The following is a 21,869-nucleotide window of genomic DNA, read 5'->3' as shown; positions in this document are numbered from 1 at the left end:
ATGCAGCCTTTCACAATGGACAAAAACTGAAGGGGGGGAAAGCCTCAAAGGTAGGGGGGTTTGTTTCAGCTGAGGTTTTAAAAAGTTTTCATTTTGTGTGCTGGAGCCTTAGTGGACTTGTAGAGGGAGAACACATAGGTGACTGGAGTTTGCTGTTGCAGACTATACTGGAAATGTTTCTAGCCTTGCCATTTCTTTTAAAGAGGGTAAGTGCTGACTCAGCTTATAAATAACTAATCTAATCATTTGTTAATGCCAAGGAAGCCGTATAGCCACACAGACTGCTTTGGCAAGGGTATTCCCTTTATGACTGAAAGGGCTGATTGGTTAAAAAAAAGAAAAAGAAGCAGAAAGTAAATGAGCACATAGTTTTAAATTGAGCTGCGTGTGTGTAAAAGGGTAGAGAGGGTGGTGCTGCATTGATGCTTTGTGTTTTGTACAGAAATATCCCTTCTCCTATCAAGCCAGTTCATTAAATAGTTATAGCTAAAAGCAGATATGCACCTCGTTACGCGTCAACAGTTTTGGAACAAATTGCTCTGGTTGTACATTAGAATATAAAGCATGTCTGTATTTTTGCTTTGATTGCATTATGGCCCACAAGAAAGCCAGAGGGTGAAATGGAAAGTATTAAAGTAGAATGAGTTGTCTGCTGCATGAGTCTGTTTTATACAAGCACCCACAAGTCTAAATGAATTTTGCAGTCGTACTGGAGAAACCTGATGGGGCACATTTGTTGAAATGATGATTCTTTCTTCACTGGAGCAGAGGCAAAATAATTTGCATGAAAGAGAATGTGGAGCAGTAACAAAGAGGTGATACTCTAACGCCTCTACATTTGACCCTGCCTTTTTAGTGGAGTTTATTTTTAACTTTTAACAGGTGTAGAAGTGGTGCTGCTTTGTGGGTCAGATTCTAATGAGTGCTGAGCAACCTCACTGTGGCTACAGAAGGAGATGGGGGTGCTCAGCATCTGGCAGGTTCAGGCCCTTTAGATGGGAAAGCAAGAAGTAATTATTGTACATTCAGCCTGAAGAAAATCTTAAAGGAGAAAACAATGATAATACATTTTTCTAACCTGATTTTAAAGTATATGGGCTTGATCTTGCACCATTGAACTCAGTAGGAGTTTTACCATGGTCTTCAATAGGAGCAAGCTTAAATTCCCATTACAAATCTGGTGTGATGAACTGCCTATGAAGCTGGGAAGCAGGAGACTTCTAACTTGTAATCCTTGTTCTACCACTGACAGTCCATATGGTCTAGGCAAGGAGCTGCGCCTGTTTTCCCCCATCTGTAAAGAGTGGTAGTTATACTTGCTTATCTGCCTCACTGAGGTGTCATGAAAATTTGTCAATGCTTGAATAGTGTTTTGATAATATAAAATGCTACATGGTGTATTGTTAGGTAGAGCATCATATATGTTTAGAACATTTCTTTTGCTAGAAACAGTTAGTAACATATGACTAGATATTTGGGGTTTATATATATATATATATATATATATATATATATATATATATATATATATATATATATATATATATATATATATAGTTTTTCATTTTGCATTTGCTTTGTCATAAATTTATAGTTAACAGCCTTGCACCTGGCCACCTTGCAACAAGAGAAGCAAAATAAATAATTATAACAATGGTAATTTAGATTTTTTTTCCTGTACAGCTAGGTCACACAGCATTTATCTAATAATTACAATATTGCCACGCCTAAGTACTTAAAAATCATGAGTCAGGCCCCCAACAACATGTGTTTGGTGTAAAAATCAGGAGGTTTTTTGTTTTGTTTTTTTTCCAGCAAAAAAGTCTATTTTGGTTTCTGTCTATATCTGTCTTTTCATTTTTGAGACTTTGTGGTGCACTTCGGTCATATTTTAAAGCTTTTTCTCCTTAACCATGAGCCTAGAAACTTACATTTCTTTCTCCTTTTCATACTGGAAGCTGAGTTTCTCTCATAATCACAGGATTCCATAAGAAAGCTAGGACTTTAAGAAGCACACCAATTACTGTAATAAAATCACAAAGGTCAGCAACACTTCAGTTATTTTACATTCATCTAATAATTTAGTCTAACTCAAGAATATCTTTGGGAATACTATTTAGTATATCTGGGAGTGTCTTAAAGCATGTTTTTGTTACCTTTATACTGTCTGTTTCCGTTTCTCTAAAATTTCTGCAGAGTGATTTATTTACAAGCCTAAAAAGCATGAAAATTTCTTCCAACACTATGCTACTTTAAAGATTGAATATTTGAGATGCAATGGGCCAGATTCTGATTTCTGTTATATCAAACAGAATTTACTAGGTGTAAATACCCAGTTTTTCTCTTTAAGTCAGTAGAGTTGTACCTATGTGACTGATCAAAATCTGGCAGAATACTTTTTGCCCAAAATACACCTCTACCTCGATATAACGCTGTCCTCGGGAACCAAAAAAATCTTACTATGTTATAGGTGAAACCGTGTTATATCGAACTTGCTTTGATCCACCAGAGTGCGCAGTCCCCCCCCCAGCACTGCTTTACCGCATTATATCTGAATTCATGTTATAGCGGGTCGCATTCTATCGAGGTAGCGGTGTATGTTTGAGTTCATCTACGCTAAGGCATCTCTTTCAGGTTATAGCTTTATATATCAGTTCAGCAGATTTTGGCACCAGGAAGTACTGACCGGATAAGAAAGTAATAATGCAGATCTCTTTAGGGTCACATGGCTATGTCAGCCACCTGAATTTTGTTATCCAGTCCAATGATGTAATAAATGTTTTATTCTTATCTTTGGTGCTGTGAAGTTACGGGTTTTGTTGCATGCAAGCCAAGAGAAACTTCTCCCTATGGGAATGACTCAGGGCACCAGGTAATTCCTATATGTTTATTATACCCATGGATTGTCAAATACACCTTTGCGTATTATATCCCACTGTGCTTCACTTGGTTAGCCCATAGGGCAAGTTTACCCTAAATTACACCCAGCATCATCTTATCTATTCCTCATTTCTATGTACGATTATCAGTGATCTCTCAGATAACACCCACAAAAACTACATATGTGTAGTGTAATTACGTGAATAAACAATGGATTTCTAATGGCATTTTTGAGAGTGCACTCTGGAGACCAAACTATTTTACATTTAAGAAGCAAGGAGCAAATAATCACTTTTTAATACATTTGACTGTCATTTGGAAATCTCGGTGCCTACAACTTTCTGTAGCAAAATAGAGAGAGAATGTACAGATTGAAAGAACACCTTCGCTTTCAGAGAGCCACTGATAATTGCCAAATCCTGTGTGGTATCAGCTTTCTCCGATGAATGGCTGCCCCAGATTCAGTTTGAAAGAATAGAATACCAATGCAAAATGTGCCAGCCACATAATTTCTGCTTGTTTCAGCTAAAAGAAATACTGCCCAGGCTCAAAACTACAGTATCATAAATTTTAAGCAGTCTTTCAAAGGAAGAAACAGTGGCTTTGTTACAAGTGCTAAAGCAGATATGTCAAAAACACTACATAGCTAATTCCAGACCATAATTCCCTTTAGCAAGCAGAAATATGCTCTTGTAGAAAGCAGAATTTGCTTGAAACGTCTAATTCTGACTCAACCAAGGGCTAAATTTTATCACAGGGAAACCTATTAAGCGGGGTGGCACCACCCAAGGAATTTCCCCTGGGGAAGAATTGTAAATCTGGAAGTGAAAATTACCTCCTTTCTTCTAGTAGATAGTAATTTGCTGCTGTCTTATACTATCAGTAAGGTCCCAATTCAGCAACATACTTAAGCACATGCATAAGTGTCACTGACTTCAGTGGTGCTTAAGCACATGCTTCAAAATTAATCCTGCGTTCAAGCATTTAACCACCCTGCACTTGCTCAGCTGTGCTGGCAAGTGAGTAAAGTGGGTAAAGCCAACGCGCTACCTGCTGTGAGGAGAGAGTGGGAAGGCATGTAGCCCTGCTTACTCTTGCACTCCACATCCAAGATCCAGGTAGTCTGTGTAGAGATGCAAGACAGGTTTTTCCTATCCCTCACTCCACTGATATATGGTCCAAATTGCCATCCAGCCCCAAGACAACCCATTTCAGTATGTCAGTAATCAAAATGCACATAGATGGCTAATGATAAAATGAAGAGTCTAATATTGAATCGTGCTGTAGGTCCCATGACCTTTATCACAGTGCAAACCTACTTAGAAAGAACAAGGGGCCAAATTCTGATTTGTCACATTGTAGTAAGATTGCAAAACGTAAGTAAGCGCAAAATCTGGGCTCACAGGTTTGTCTTTTAAAACAAATTCTTTAAGGGGGTAGATATATACCTTCATACAGCTAAGAAGGACTCAGTGTTAAGGTAAGTCAAGATCAAAAGGACTATGGGTCACAAACTCTACGGGAGTCGGTTGTCAGAGCTCTATTGATGTGAACAGTTGTGCCAATTTAAAGCCACAGAGAATTTGGCCCTACATAGGAAATTTAAAGTAATTTAGGGCCTGATCCAATGCTTATTGAAGTCAGTGGGAGTCTTTCCATTGACTTCTGGGAGCATTGGATCAGGCTAATAATGAGGAGTTGTCTTCCTGTGTGCTTATCTCTGACCTGAGAACAGACTAGGAGTCTGGACAGACAAGTAATCTATGCAGTTTTGTCTAGAGAATTGTCTGGTAATATTTAGCAGTTTCCATTAAAAGGTCAGCATTTACCAACAGTTATCCTGCTGCAGTATCTGAGATCACAATACTTTCCTACATTACAATAAGAAATTCCGGTGGCATCACAGATGCTGTATTGTGGTAATTATTGTGGTAGATGGTTACCACTCTAAGTTGATCATATGTGTTAAATTGTGAATACCACAATCCACTGGGCAGATGAAGTTAAGTTACTGTTGCTTTAGCAATGGTATCGATAAGGGTTACCGGCAAAGAAGGGATGGGGGGGGGGGGGGAAGAGTGTGTGTCATTTTGTATGGTTACACGAGGTATAAATCAATCATGAAAGATTTGTTGTTGTTTTTAGGGGAGGGTTGGGTTGGGGAAGGGACAGTTTTGTTGTTTGTTTGTTTGTTTGTTTTTTGCCTGGTGTATTTTTACCTTAGAAATATCAGGTCTTATTTTTGATGGTAGTCTCACTGGAGCACCAGAGAAGTGTAATGGGAGATTTTTCAGCTGCTAAAGAGGCAGGATGTGTTGAGTTTGGAACAAAATCTTTTCTCCAAACTGTGTGTCAGGCATGTGAGTAAAGTAGGTGTTAACAAAAGCAAACAATTACCAAACTGTTTTAAACATTCTGACTGAAATCACTCCCCTTTTCAATTGGTCAGGTTCACTTGAATCTCCTTATTCTAGTTGCTATCCAGTTACCTGCACAGTCTTCTAGACAAGAGCTGAATTTCTAATATAAAAACAAGTAGGAAAAGAAGACCAGTGTGTGAGAGTAAATTCTGAAGAGAACAGCAAAGAGAGATGCAAGAAGACCAACTGAGATTGTCTTTAAATATGTGACCTCAGAGTCACCAGCTACAGGAAAATACTGTTTAGGCCTGAGAGGAAATTCATTGGAAGGTCTTTACACAATAGAGTAGCTAATATGTTGAATATATCGGATAAAGCTGGATCATCTTCCAAGAGCATGGCATGAATCTTTTGTAGTTAGCCAGGTGGCAAAATGAAACATTTCAGTGCTGATATAAAAAGTCAGTGCAGTTTTTCATAAGTTGAGTTTCTAAGATTGGAGCTAGAGAGGCCATTTAAAATATTTAATAGATCCTATCAGGCTGGCCACAATTGGTTATCTTAAAGATAGCTGGCAGTCGCTCTCTGGGAGCCCTCATAATGAAACCATTGGACTCCCTGACTATAAGTTGACTGGACACCTTGGGTATAAGTTGGGCCCTCAGTTCCATGTTCAGGCAAGCAGGCAGCATTACTTGAATCTCCAGGCAAGGGGAAACTGAAGCATTCAGCCACCATCAGAGTTCAGGGAGGCTGGTGTCATGGGACTCAGATCTGAATCACAATTAGTCTCTATGAGTGTCAGGTCAGAGAGTCTTTGCAGCCAGCACCCACGGAGTCAGGAATTTGGAATGAATAGAACCCTATGAATTTACCAAGGGATGGGAATAATCTGACCTTTGAATGCTGCCTGACCCTTGGTTTCCTAGCAACACAAAGCTGGTCAGTGGAATATTTCGTAGTGCTCCTAATTTACACATATTAAATATTAGCTGTGATCTAAGCCTGGCTAATTTCCCCTTATGACTTTCAGACCACTACCTTAATACATGAAGAAGCAAAAAGAAAGGCTCCTAGGAGGCAGCATTTTTTAATTGGTATTTTCTTACTCCGAACATTAACCTGCTTGAGAAAACACTGAGAAACAAGCCTACTTATTACAGTTGTCTTGTTGCAGAGATTTTTTTCCTGATCTATGAATATGATATTGAAATAAACTCTTATGGGAACTAATTATGTCAGAGAAAGAGAAGTAATTCATTTCCTAGTTCAAGAAAAAGAACAGTGATCAAATATTATGTTTTTAATGCTGCCAACGCCCACAATTTTATCATGAGTCATGAACTAATTGATGTTTTTCTAAAATCCCCAGCTGCTGGCATCCTGAGAATATATGAGAATCTCAGGTTTTCATTTTTTGAAAAGGCACTTTCTAGCCCTTATGATTGGGAGAAAAGCATGAAAATGGGACCTTGGTACACCCTAAAGTCTCAAAAATCCAGAAACAATTAAAAAAACCTGTATCTTTATTGTTCTTAAATCTTGTGGTTTTTAAGCCAATCTCACGATTTTCTGAGGCCTAACTCATGATTGATTGACTGATTTTTAACATTTGGAGTTGTCAGTGCTGTGTTTTCCATCATCTGATGGCTGTGAAATGGTTTAAGTGAAGCCAGTTGATGCTCTCTGTCTGCATCCTCGTGGGCAGGTGTCCATATCACAGTTGGCACCCTTCCTAGCATTGTCAAACATGGGCATAGAGAAGGGATGGTGTTTACCACAGAGACTGTTCGCCCAGGTTGGGGATGAGAATCAGGATTGAGGCACATTGGTGGCACAGTACACACTTTGCTAGTGCCTGTCCTCTACGTGTTCTGTGGATAAATTAAGAAATTCAGTCTTTGTGGCTGTCTGTCCAACACCTGAGGTCAAATAAGCACAGAACTAAGTTCCCTTTAAATAAGTAAAAGTTGTTGTTTTTCATAGATCCTAAAGCTAGGAAGGGACCACTGTGATCAGCTAGTCTGATCTCAATGTAGAGCTACAGCTCATAGGATTACCCTGAATTAATTGCTGTTTGAACTTGAGCATATCTTTTTAGAGAAGGAAAAAAAATGCAATCTTGATTTTAAAAATTACTAGTGATAGAGAATCCACCACAACTCTTGGTTAATTACCCTCACTGTTAAAAATTTACACCTTACTTTTAGTTTTAATTTGTCTTGTATCAGCTTCCAGCCATAGGATCATTTTATACCTTTCTCTGTTAGATCAAAGAGCATTGGACACACTATTCAGTGGCAGTTGCACCAGTGCCAAATATGGTAATATAACCTCTTTGCTTTGTGAATAATTAAGAATGCTGAGCAGCCTCTGCAAGATAACGCATCAGAATGGAAGCCCATCAAATCACTGATAGCATTCGGGCTTGCAATCCAAAAGAGCTAGATAGTAACTTTATAATCTGCCCTAAGCAAGGGGCAGCATGTTGCTGCAATGCACCAGGAGCAGACCAGAGAATAAATTGGTTTCAGAGTAGCAGCTGTGTTAGTCTATATCCGCAAAAAGAACAGGAGTACTTGTGGCACCTTAGAGACTAAAAAATTTATTTGAGCATAAGATTTTGTGGGCTACAGCCCACTTCATCGGACACATAGAATGGAACATATAGTGAGGAGATATATATACATACATACAGAGAACATGAAAAGGTGGGAGCTTATGCTCAAATAAATTTGTTAGTCTCTAAGGTGCCACAAGTACTTCTGTTCTTTTTTTAGAGAATAAATTGTGACTTACAGTAACGGTTCCTCCCATGCATTCTCCTGGCTCTGGGGAGGGAGTTTACTCTTTGTGTGGAGCAGTGCATTGCCCACTTACAGACATCCAGCTACTCTGGCTGGTGAGAAGGAAGGGTGGAGCTGGGCCTCCACCCCTCCCCATCCCTTTTCTTTCTCCTCCCTGCCCACTTGGTCACGGTACGGAATATCAGGCAAGCAGTCCCATGACTTCTCCCCATGTCTGGAGTCACAGTCTGAGCAAGGAGGCCTCATTCCCCATCCTCCCCTGTGTGCTGAGTAAGGGCTGTGACAATCGAGCCCATCACCGTTTGTGCCATTGTGTTCAGGATATGCTGCTGTTGCCATAGTGGCAAAAAGACACATATTAGCACCTGAGTGAGGACTAGCCACATGGACAGTTTCACATTTTAAAGACCGCTGAGTAGTAGTAAGCACTACGCTGGCTAATAAAATGTTTGTGGGATCAGACTCTGTTATAACATTGACTATGCTTGCTGGTGTAGATTGAACAGAACATGTTCTATCAGATCCATGATCCATCCCAGGTATTTATCAGTAGTAAAAAATATGATTTTGTAACATGTTTTTATTTCTGTGCCACACAGGCATGTTACAACCACCATATTTCAATGTTGTTTTGTTTTGTTTTTTAAATGTAGATGTGGACTTTTAAAGAAAACATGTCTTAATATATACCAATTGTAAACTGCTGAAAATGAATCCATATGCCTTGAATTAAAAAATCGAATGTGGATGGGACTGCCATTGAAAATTAAAGTTTATGAGTGAAATCTTGGCCCCATTTAAGTCAATGGGAGTTGTGCCATAGGTTTCTACAGGATCCGTATTTCACCCTGTGAGACTAGTTTGTATGCAGCCTGAGGAAGTGTGCATCTGCTAGTTTTAACAGCAGCCATTATTCTATAAATGGAGTAGTGTATGTTGCAGACATAGTTCTCTTGACCATTGTCATGAACAGTGATGACCTCGACTCTGGTCATCTTAACAGGGTGTTGTAGGGAAGGACAGCTGTCTTTTAATTAGTATTTCACAGCATGTTTTTTCATGGTAAGTCTGTAACTAACAGCTTGCTTGATATTTTTTTTTCAGGGGAGCACTGCTGACCAATTACAATGTGGCGAGAAAGAGTGGCCAGATTGAGGTTTAGCCTGCAGGGATTGGAGCCTTTAATTAGGATGACTTTAGATAAAATGGCAACAGATTATTCACAGGTGGAGAGGAGGGTCTATGAAGATTTCCAGCTGGGGTCTGCGCTGTAAACTGCACCTTCTGTCAGTTTTACCAGGACTGTATCAGTCAAGGCTGCTCCAAATCTCAAATCCCCTTTCTTCAGATGCTCTTAATTGTGTGTGTCTCACATGAGTGGAGACTCAGTCTGTTTTGCGATGAACCCTTGTGAACCTCTCAGTTGATTTCAGTCGGCTCTTTGAAATAACATATTCAAGCAGTAAGGCCCCAATTCAGCAACACGCTTAAGCAAATACTTCATTGTAAGCATGTAGGCCTAACATTTTTAGGAGACAGCATGTCTTTGGATGTATTCGTCACCAGGCTGAAGGCACAGTTGGCCAAATTCTGCCCTTGTATCTCTGTGGACCCTCATTATAATTGAGGGTAGAATTTGGCCCATTTCAACCCAAGAAAGTGATAATTGCCCTGATAATTGCCCTGAAATGTAACACTTCAGTGCTACTATCTTAATTACATTGAATTTTAAATAATAACCAAGGGGGAAGTCTAAAATTCTGTGAATTGACTGGTCATTATTGACAATAGTATGGGATTGCAGCCATTTAGAAGGATCCTGTCTCCCCCTACCCTCCCCCCTCAAATTTGTAAAGCCACTTCTAAATCACATCTTTACCATAAAAACTATTATAAACTCTGGGGGGCAGGCACTGTCACTACTGTATGTGTGTGCAATATTTAGCACAATGGAGCCTTGGCCTGGTTGAGTCTTCTGAGTGCTTCTGCAATACAAATGTAATGGTAATAAAACTGCTCAATAGCTACAGCAACTGTTTAACAGTGCAACATTTCATGTGTCTTAGAGGTAGCAATATGTGTGTGAGGGGGAGAGAAACATGCAATCAGTAAACGTTTGTAAAGCAGTTTGAATGAAAGGCCTTATATAAATGCCATTGTCATTTGTGGTGATTCCTCATGTAATAACTATTTTTGTGAAGAAGAATGGGTAAAGTTGCAGCACTCCTACAGCACTCTTTTAAGCATAAGGGTACAGTAATCACCAAAATTCTGTTGTCCCTCGTCAGTCCGAAATATTCAAGGGGAACAAACTAGAGATAAGTCATACTGTAGCATGCAATAATTGGAATTAAATAGAAGATAGCTAATTGCATATACAGTTAGAAATCATTAGTTATTCCTTGTAATTGGCAAATGTGGTGCTATCATGTTTGTTGTACAGATGATACAAAAGAGCTAAGAGATTGTTATCAAATTAGCGATGAAATCTTGCCTGGAATTTGGTACAGAATGTTTAATCTGAGTATCCATTTCTCAAATCCTCCCTTGGCACTGCTAGATGTGTGTAACTGTCAATTTCATATTCACACACCCTCTCTCTGTATTGTTGCCTTAATCTTAGCAATTAATCACCATCAGTGTTACTATCTCTCCAATTTTTGTTAGAGCTTTTTTTGTGGGGGAGGGGATGGATCAGGGAGAGAAATATGCACACACATGTATATACATGCTCACTCACTCAAAGAGATCCTCTTCATTGTTTCTTACCTATCCAAATATTTCCTTGCCTAATATTGTAGTCTAGTAGTGGTGGCATGTGAATTTCTAGCATTTGTTATCCTGTTCTGTGTCCATGGAGTTTATTTTCTCTGACTCATCTTCATTGGAATAGAGAAGGAACATCTCCCAAAGCCAGTGAACCATCACTTTCGCAGCAGTTCTTTTCAGAGCACTCAGGAGTTGCTGCTGGCTGCATGCTGGAGGGACCAGACACTTGTACATACTCTTTTTGTTTTTTTTTTAAGTTGCCTTCAAAGTGTGTTTTCTTTAAGTCAGTGGGGTCTGAGGCACTCCACACCTTGCTGGATTTGCTCAGCTGTAAATAGGATTGAGCCCTCCATGCCACCTAAGACACTGTCTAAATTTATTTACTCTCTTACCTTATAAAAGGTGCATTGAGAATTAACTCTGTGGACATTGCAGTGCCATGGAAACTGAAAAGAATGCTTAGATTTCACCCCTTGTGGCCTGTGTACCTGCGGGAGATTTGGAGCAATGTAGCTAGACAAGTGCAAACCCCTAACATAGAAGTGCTGCACCAGTGCAAAACAAGGCTTACACCTCTGTGACTTGCCCTGGTAATTTAACCTCTGGGGGCAAAAACTTAAAAACAATGTGGTTCTACTGTACAGAAGGATGGGGTGGGGCAGAGCAGGTTTCTAAAGGATCACAGGTGGTCTGAGGGAGAGGAAGGCATTTGGCCTTCCAGTCTTTTCAGGGGCCACATGGGGCTGGAGTAACTTCCCCAGAGTAGTCCTGCAGCCTGGAAGAAGGATTTATCTGCCTGGCATTCTAGGTCCTGACTGAGATTGGAACCCCACTGTGCATACACACACAGACAGTCCCTGCCCCCAAAGAGTTTGCAATTTAAATAGACAAGACCAATGTGAGCTGGGGAAGATGGGCAGACAGCAGATAGATGATACAGAGATATTTTTTTTTAAAAAAAAAAAATATGCTGATTACATATGTGGAATGGAATTTGCTTTGCTCATCAAATTCATATAGAAAAAACAAGTAGGACTGTGGATTAATCACAATTAACTCGTGCAATTAATCAAAAAAAATTAATTGTGATTAATCAGTTTTAATTGCACTGTTAAACAATAGAATACCAATCAAAATGTATTAAATATTTTTGGATGTTTTTCTACATTTTCAAATATATTGATTTCAATTACAACACAGAATACAAAGTGTACAGTACTCACTTTATATTATTTTTATTACAGATATTTGCACTGAAAATGATAAACAAAAGAAATAGAATTTTTCAGTTCACCTCATACAAGTACCATAGTGCAATCTCTTTATCGTGAAAGTGCAACTTACAAATGTAGTTTTTTGTTACATAACTGCATTAAAAAATAAAACAGTGTAAAATTTTAGAGCTGACAAGTCCAATCAGTCCTACTTCTTGTTCAGCCAATCGCTAAGAGAAACAAGGTTGGTTACAATTTGCAGGAGGTAATGCGGCCTCTTCTTGTTTACAATGTCACCTGAAAGTGAGAACAGACATTCCCATGGCACTGTTGTAGCCAGCGTCACAAGATATTTATGTGCCACATACGCTAAAGATTCATATGTCCTTTCAAGCTTCAACTACCATTCCAGAGGCCATGCGTCCATGCTGATGACAGGTTCTGCTTGTTAATGATCCAAAGCAGTGCAGACCGACGCATGTTCACTTTCATCATCTGAGTCAGATGCCACAAGCAGAAAGTTGATTTTCTTTTTTGGTGGTTCAGGTTCTGTAGTTTCCACATCGGAGTGTTGCTCTTTTAAGACTTCTGAAAGCATGTGCCACGCCTAGTCCCTCTCAGATTTTGGAAAGCACTTCAGATTCATAAACCTTTGGTCGAGTGCTGTAGCTATCTTTAGAAATCTCACATTGATACTTTATTTGCATTTTGTCAAATCTGTAGTGAAAGTGATCTTAAAATGAACATGTGCTGGGTCATCATCCGAGACTGCTATAACATGAAATATATGGCAGAATGTTGGTAAAATAGAGCAGGAGACATAGAATTCTCCCCGAAAGAGTTCAGTCAAAATTTAATTAACAAATTATTATTATTTTTTTAATGAGTGCCATCAGCATGGAAGCATGTCCTCTGGAATGGTGGCCGAAGCATGAAGGGGCATACGAAAGTTTAGCATATCTGGCACCTTGCAATGTCAGCTACAAAAGTGCCATGCAAATGCCTGTTCTCACTTTCAGATGACATTGTAGATAAGAAGCCAGCAGCATTATCTTCCGTAAAAGTAAACAAACTTGTTTCTTTTAGCGATTGGCTGAACAAGAAGTAGAACTGAGTGGACTTATAGGCTCTAAAGTTTTACCTTGTTTTATTTTTGAATGCAGTTATTTTTTTGTACATAATTCTACATTTGTAAGTTCAATCTTCATGATAAAGAGATTGCACTACAGTGCTTGTATTAGGTGAATTGAAAAATATAATTTTTTTTGTTTTTTTTACAAAGCAAATATTTGTAACAAAAAATCAATATAAAGTGAGCACGGTACACTTTGTATTGTGTGTTGTAATTGAAATCAATATATCTGAAAATGTAGAAAATATCCAAAAATATTTAAATAAATGCTCTTCTATTATTGTTTAACAGTGTGATTAATCACGATTAATTTTTCAAATTTCTTGACAGCCCTAAGAACAAGCTTGCATTTTGGAAGAGCACAGTGACCCAACTGCAAAGACCTGGTGTAATAAATCCCTCCAGGGAGCCGAATTAATTTGTCTTTGAATAGAAATCAATAAACTTTAGACCTGTGCATTAGTACAAAATCCACTATAAAACAAACAAGGAACAAATGAGCTCTTTTAATCAAGTGTGTCTCCCTCAAGATACAATATTGCCAAGATTTCCTTGCTTTGCATGTAGAGTGTTTACAAACAGGGAAAGACTTTCACATTTTTAAATGTATCCTGCCACGTCCCTCAGTTAAATCCTTTGCTCTCTCTCTATATATCTGGCTGTCTCTTAGACTCATTTATACTATTTGTTTCAGTGGACTTGTCAGCCTATTTCATGTGTTTCTTCTTTGCCTGAGATAGTTCTTCCTGAATTTTCTTAGGGTATGGCTACACTTGAGAGTTGCAGCGCTGGTGGAGGCTTTCCAGCGCTGCAATTAGTAACTGTCCACACCTGCAGGGCACATCCACCGCTGCAACTCCCTGGCTGCAGCGCTGGCTGTACACCTGGGTCTGCTTGGAGTATAACGATTGCAGCACTGGTGCTACAGCGCTGCTCGTAAAGTGTGGCCACACACCAGCACTGTTATTGGCCTCCAGGGTGTTAGGAGATATCCCAGAATGCTTTTAACTAAATTACTCCCTTTGTTTTGTTATGCTGCCTCTCTTTGTTTTGTTGTGAACTCGGGGCTCAGGAGCTGCTTATCTAAAAAACAAACACAGCTCCTGTTTGCTGTGATCAATCTGTAACTGACTGAACAATCAAATGAGATAAACCCACTACCTTGCTGTGAATGAGGCAGGCAGGGGGATGAGTGTTTGCTTGAGGATGGAAACAGTGGGGGTAGGGGGGAGAAAGGGAGTCCGTTGGAGCAGCTGCTTATCTGGTCTGCAGGCTGTTTGCAGTTAAGAGTAAGGGGTCGGGAAAATTTTCTGATTTTGCAAGGCAGGGAGCTGATACACAGTGTCGGCTCCAAAAATCCACTCTCTCTCTCTCCCCCGGTCCCTGTCACACTGCACCCCACCCCCCTCTTTTGAAAAGCACGTTGCTGCCACTTGACCGCTGGGATAGCTGCCCATAATGCATCACTCCCAACAGCGATGCAAATGCTGCAAATGTGGCCACACTGCAGCGCTGGTAGCTGTGAGTGTGGCCACACACCAGCACTTTCCCTACACAGCTGTACGACCAGCGCTGTAACTCTCAAGTGTAGCCATACCCTTAGGCAATCTAGAAATGAGGAACTATTTATTTTTTATAACGTCTCTGAGCTGTGAAGTTCTTTCTACGTAGCCAAAATCAGTCTGTTTCGCTTGGCAGGGCCATGACTGCCTTATACTTACAAGGCAAGTTTTCCAAGGCAGTTGTAATTATCTTTTGAAATGGAGACTAAACCCAAATTACTCCTACTACTATTTTAGGTGAGGTTTAACCAATGATTGGCACAGTAAGAAAATTGCATCTTTTTATGTGTATTTTTTCCCTCTAAACTCTAGCCCCCCACAGCCAATTTACAAACTAAGGAACTAATTCATATGAAAAAAACCCATGAAGGTGTTAATGTCTGCCCTAAGGGCTTTTACTGATGATAATCTCAGGCACAAGCTTTGCACTTCCAGGAGGCTCAGGACAGATCAGTGTATGCATTTAGCATCTTAAGGAGCCAGAGTCGTGCCTGCATGGACTTCAGGTCATATTAAAGCCCTGACTTTAGTGCCTTCTGGCACAAATTTATTGGAGATCTGTGGACATCACAAACTGATAAATTGCAAGTTGCATTTCCAAAGAGGAGGAGGAGGAGAACAACAACAAAAACATAGCATCAAGCAGAATGGTTCTTACTTGCAGCCATTAAAACCAGGGAAATTCCAAGTTAAGGTTACCTCCTTGCCCTAAACGTGGCTGAGGTGAGATTCTATTACATTTACACTGGTGTAAATATGGAGTATTTCCATTAAAACATTTTGGCCTGTTAGTGAAGCTTCATGTGATCCTCTGTCAGAGTAGCCCACAGCACAGCTTAGTCTGATCACTGATGAGTTATTTATTTTTCCAACACTGACTGTGTGCTGATGGAGCAAATATTTGACAGAGGATCTTGTGTGCAGCATTGAATAGGTGCCAATAAGTCAAGATAAAGGGATACTCAGTTTAAAAATAAAATTGCCCTCCTTCGGAAACTTTGAATATACTCTTGTTACAAGTAACATTTAAGATTCCTGTAAATGAAAAAGAAGAGAGAGGAAAAAAAACATTTGCTTCAGTTTATTTTGCGCATTTCTCAGTGCTTTTTGTCAAGTAATTTTCACAGTTTCTCCTGGATAGTTAAGTCATTTCCCTCTTTTGTTTGTCCATGGGGGGAGGGGGAAACATGATTATTAAAAAGGAAGAAAGGAAAATGCACAGGCATTCAGAGCTGGTACAGAACCTGAAACAATTTCAACTCATTTTGGAAATTGACTAGATTTTATGTTGAGCATATTACAGTAAGGGGCTTTGAGAGCCTTCAGTTGAATCTCTGTGCTTTTCTGAGTTTGCTAGAAAACTGATGTTATTTTAGGATAGTTTTATTTTTAGTATGTTATTAATTTTTACATCAGAGGATACAGTGTATGTTCAATATAGTGTATGTTCAATACAGTGTGTATGTTCAATACAGTGTTTTAGAAGAGATAAGTTGTGGTTCTGCTCACTTTAAAATACTTTACAAAAATCCACTCTTTACAAGTGTGTTTATAAAGTAAACTGCTTTGAAAGCAGTAGCAATCAAATGAGTTTCTCTCTTGCTCTAGTGTACTGGATTCCAGGGCCAAATCTGCCCTCACATTACACTGATTTAAATTGGAAGTACTCTACTGGTGTTACTTCAGACTTAGACTAGTGTAAGTGAAATCAGATCTAGCACAGTACATGAAATAGACACTCTGTGCTAGAGTGAGCATACTTCTGTAGTTCAGGATACAGTTGGCTGCCATTTTCAGTCTCAGAAGTGGCTGTATTTTAATAGTAGTGTATATACACTATTTAGCCTCCAGTTCCACAAACACACACAATTAACTTTAAGGACATGAGTAGTCACATTGATCTGAGGCATAAGTGTTTGCAAGTTTGGAACCATAGTTTGTAAAGTTCTGTTAGATAAAGAAGGAAATGAGCTACCTACCGTCAATTATTGGTCTGTGTACAGTGCCTTCCACGGGGGTCATGGTCCATGACTAGGGCTCCTAAGTGCTAATAATTAATAGTAAGTGTAAGATATATTTATTATTACATCTTAAGGTTTCTGTGCTTTCTTTATTTAAATAAGCTTTGAATGAGTCTGCTGGATAGTTAAGATTAGGACTCATAAAATGATACTTTTCTGTGTATATGCTGCATGTTATGGTATTGTGCTTAGGACTGAATTAGTGTTTCTTTTAGTTGTTTTACTTCTAACTGTAAAACGGTGGATATGCTTAAATGTCTTATCTCCTGGCTCTCTGCAATTTCACCCTGACTGCAGTCTGAGAGCACTCCAAACAGCTTCTTGTGTTGTCAGTGCCAATATTTGCTGCTTATGTTCCTGAGAGCAGAATAGCCAGCAGCGCTCCCTCAAGACAATAAAGTTCACTGCCTCTACAGGCCCAGGTAGTGTGAAATTTGTATCTGCTGCCATGGGGCAGACACACGTAACACAGCAGGCAGTGGCTATTCAAAATGTATTGATGAAACTAGCTTACATAATGGTGGAATTCCTTGAAACAGTAACTACACTAGTAAGAGGAATAAATTATTAAAGTAATGCCAGGCGTGAAAAGCAATTTTTATAGATTCTTCGCCCCTCCCCTTAGGTAAATCAGCATCTGGGTTCCAGCCATCCAATCTCAGTGCGGTGGTGAGAGACGTAAATTTTAGTGGCTGAATTTCTTACTGGCCCACCGTTCTCCCTCTAACCCTTTATCAAATCCTGCAGCCACACCACACTAATTATCCTGAGAATGGGAGGGGTTGCCATGGTGACCGAGCACTTTTTAAAGCACAGGAATGGTGTTCATTACTGTTCAGTGTCTTTAGCTGTGGGGAAAAGGTCAGTGTGGCAGTTGTTTTCCATATGAATTTTGGCCTCTGTGCCAAAGAGGAGGCTGAAATGTACTTGCGATGTCTGTAAAATGGTGAGTGTTACTGAACTTTATAGAGCTATTTGGACTAAGCAGCGTGGTTCAGAAATTTTTTTACTGCCCACGGAGATAAACATGATCAAATATTGCTATGAGAGAGAAATGACTGAAAGGAAGATTGTTGTGGTATTAACATCTTTGTTTTAAATGCTGATTGCTTTTTTGGAGGGGAGGAGAGGTTGAAATTAATACACTAATATTTTTGAAGTTCCTTTCTGTACATATTTTGCTTTATTTTAAATGTCTAGTAAATAGAACATAAAACTAATAAATTAGTTGAATTGTGACTGGCAGCAACAGAAGATATTTAATTCAATGAAGTTGTGCAGTTCTAAAATAATTATTGTGAGGTTGTGTTTTCTGAAAATTACTTGTGATAAATAAAGCGTCATTAAAGTTCACTGTTTGACAAGTAATGGAAAAAGCATTTTGAACCAGTGTCACTTAGCACTCCCACTGATGTCCATTGACTGCGGTAGGAGCTGGATCAGGCCTTATATAACCCATTAGCCATATGTGCCATACTGTGCACTCAAGGCTTACTCAGGTAGATGGCCTGTACCAGCAAAGCAAGTGGTTTACCGTAAGCAAGTGAGTAGCCTCACTGAACTCAGTGGAATTACTCACCTTGTGTAGTTAAGCACATACATATGTACTTTTCAGGATTGGGGTTAGAGTGCTCAGTGCCTTGCAGGATTGCCACCTTACACTGACTTCAGTGGCTTTTCTATAGTTGTAATTTAGGGGAGAATTTGATTCTTCCACTGCAGCATCTGGTCAAAAAGCAAGATATGGCAAAAAAGTAGCAGTGGATCCTAAATAAGAAACACCACTGATGTTAATTTTTAAGCTTTAATATGTGAATGACTGGGTTTATAACTTATCTGGTGCATCTCTGTTCTAAATAAAAAAGGATGTTAAAATAGCTAAACATAAAGCTAAAGAAACAGAATGCTGTGGCTGAATATGCTAGGTAAATAAATGTTTTCTACCATGTACACACAATAAAATGACCTGTCTGCTGCTTTGAATTGTTAGCCAATACATGACTAGTATGAAATAATAGTAATGAAATCTATGACTAATCAGAAGAGGGGAGAGACTGACAAACTTTTCGTCATCAATTTTAAATAGGAAATGAAGTGTTTATCATTGTTACAAAATTAAGAAAACATAACACACACAAACCTATTCCTTAGCTATTCTAACTGGGCTCAACCCCTATGTTTGGTGTCACTGACATTTGACACAGAAGCAGGATTGATTATCTCCAGGGAATGCAGATTAAGGGGTTTTAATTTTTTTTTCAAGCTTGTAGCTATTAATTTAGCAATCCCTTGGTCCTTTCCACTGTTTCATTATTGAGAGCAATGTCTAATTAACAAATACAAGTGAAATGAAAAGAGATGGCTGATTGAGTTAAACAGGGGTTGCAGTGCTGCATAAGGAGATTACATTGTGTAATTATCCTTTTAGTTTGTTTCATCCTGAAGAGAGATTTTATATACCCTGAAATGTTCATGTGTTTAGAAACTATATCTCCAGTGTAAGGTATTTTGGGTGTAGGAAGCTCTGACTTGGCTCCATGCTTCTCTGATTTGTATGTATAGCTTTTCCTTTATTTTTCCAAGATTTCACATTACAAATTTGATAGAGACCATGTTAATATCCGTTATTGTTAAGAAAGTTATTTTAATTTTAAAAATCCATTTGTTTTAGATGCCAGACCAATTTGATCAGGCCGTGGTGCTTAACCAGCTACATTATTCTGGGATGCTGGAGACAGTGAGGATACGAAGGGCTGGCTTTCCAGTGAGAAGGCAATTTCAAGATTTTTATAAAAGGTAAACATGCGATGGGACAAGTCTATGAAACAAACAAAAATCCTGGATATTGAGCTCATGCTCTTAACTAAGGGGATTCGAAACCTTATGAAATGAAATGGGGGAGGGAGGGGGACTCTCTATTGTCAAATTAAGAGATAAGTAATTTTTTTTTCTTGTGGTGGGGACCAGGTATAAAGTCCTAATGAGAAACTTGACTGTGCCTGAAGATTTAAAAGGGAAGTGTGCCGTCCTCCTTCGTCGGTATGACAGTACTAGCACTGAATGGCAGCTTGGAAAAAATAAGGTAACATAATCTTACTAGATGGTTGTCCTCTTTAATTAGAATCATAGAACCATAGAATATCAGGGTTGGAAGGGACCTCAGGAGGTCATCTAGTCCAACCCCCTGCTCAAAGCAGGACCAATCCCCAACTAAATCATCCTAGCCAGGCTTTGTCAAGCCTGACCTTAAACACCTCCACCACCTCCCTTGGTAACCCATTCCAGTGCTTCACCGCCCTCCTAGTGAAAAAGTTTTTCCTAATATCTAACCTAAACCTCCCCCACTGCAACTTGAACTCCTTGTTCTGTCATCTGCTACCACTGAGAACAGTCTAGATCCATCCTCTTTGGAACCCCCTTTCAGGTAGTTGACAGCAGCTATCAAATCCCCCCTCATTCTTCTCTTCTGCAGACTAAACAATCCCAGTTCCTTCAGCCTCTCCTCATAAGTCATGTGCTCCAGCCCCCTAATCATTTTTGTTGCCCTTTGCTGGACTCTTTCCAATTTTTCCACATCCTTGTAGTGTGGGGCCCAAAACTGGACACACTGTTCCAGATGAGGCCTCACCAATGTCAAATAGAGGGGAATGATCACGTCCCTTGATCTCCTGGCAATGCCCCTACTTATACAGCCCAAAATGCCGTTAGCCTTCTTGGCAACAAGGGCACACTATCGACTCATATCCAGCTTCTCGTCCACTGTAACCCCTAGGTCCTTTTCTGCAAAAGAAATTCCATGGCTAATATGAGTCTAAGGACACTATTTAGGCAGCTCCCACACATTTTTTTTTATTATTATTATTTTTTTTTTTTGCAACAACAGAGAAAAAAGCTTGATCTCAAACAACAGGCCTTTGCAGAGATTTCATCCTTCCTGTGAATTCATGCCCCTAGCCTTCTCAAATCATTTAATAGTATTGCATGCATAGATATTCCATTTTATGGGAGTCTAAGAAACAGTTAAAAGTATACTGGGTAAAGTACTAGGGAATATACTGTAAAGATAAATTCCGAATTGGTCAAGATCGTCCAGCAGGCCTCTCATCTGTTACTGCTTTGCCCCTTGGTGTAACTCCCACTGATGCCTTATGTATGGGGAATAAGGGGATAACAGACCCAGAAGTAAAGCTGGCTGAATTGTCGGTGGTCCAGTATAAATATTTGTGAAGAGCTTTGTTGTTGTTCTTCATGTGTTTTTACCATAAGGAATCCATGGCAAAGATACCTTGTAAAATCCCATTGATTTCAGTGAGACTTTCTATAGTAGCATTTACATTTAATTGTTCCATCCATTCCATAGCTCATCTAAAGGGCTTGAAAAGAAGTGAATGGAAGTACCACATGGTTCCTGTGTGTTGTGTTCTTACAAGGTGAAATCTCAACAAAATAGCAGCATGTTAGTAAATCCAAAGGAGCCCATTAAGATAATATAGGTAGAATTGAAACTGTCTCCCATTATTAAGGGACCTAAAGATTTATAGATCACTTTGATTTACATTGACATTGGTCCCACCTTCTTGTACACCACTGTTTACAAATAACGCAATACATTCCAAACTAGGTTTTGCTCAGCCATGCAGTGTGTTAACTGTATTACACCCATTCACGTGAATTAGAGTAATGTTGATTAAACCATGGGCATTGCTTCAAAATTTAGGGAAATATATAGGAGAGACTCCTCACTGCTCTGAAAGCTCCATATACATTATAACCTTTGCAGCTGTCAGAGCTGGTTTTACAACTTTTCCAGCGATGCGCAAGAATCACCTAAGGGAATTGGTGAATGTACTAGTGAAGCAAGTCAGTAAGGAGCTTATTTCTGAGGAGGGCAAGAGGACATTAAATTCAAACCGTACATCTTGCGTGGGCACAAGATCACCCGTATCACCTGCAAGAATCAGTACAGGGAGCAAGCCAAGGGCAAAGTGGCAGCCAGTTGTCTTGATTTTTGCATCTAAGTCAGACCCTAAATGTTGTTTTAACTTTACCTGTAACTGCCCTTCACGTTATTGAGGAAAGAACAATACAGTTCGTCTGTACTACAGTGAAGAGGGAAAGGAGAGC

At 39.4% G+C, this 21,869-nt stretch overlaps 1 protein-coding gene across 5 annotated transcripts in view; it reads left to right on the top strand.

The window, feature by feature from the left end:
* Window positions 1–21,869, top strand: part of MYO10 (myosin X) — a 244,876-nt gene that overhangs the window by 177,204 nt on the left and 45,803 nt on the right. For all 5 annotated transcript variants that reach the window (XM_039527600.1, XM_039527601.1, XM_039527602.1 and 2 more), the window contains 2 exons: window positions 19,417–19,541; window positions 19,713–19,827. In XM_039527600.1, coding sequence (XP_039383534.1) covers window positions 19,417–19,541; window positions 19,713–19,827 — 240 coding nt within the window. The remainder of the gene's footprint in view (window positions 1–19,416; window positions 19,542–19,712; window positions 19,828–21,869) is intronic.

Source organism: Mauremys reevesii, linkage group 2, assembly GCF_016161935.1.
Source record: "Mauremys reevesii isolate NIE-2019 linkage group 2, ASM1616193v1, whole genome shotgun sequence".
Lineage (NCBI taxonomy): Eukaryota > Metazoa > Chordata > Testudines > Geoemydidae > Mauremys > Mauremys reevesii.
Note: the sequence above shows the minus strand (reverse complement) of the source record. Positions and strands in the feature narration are given on the sequence as shown.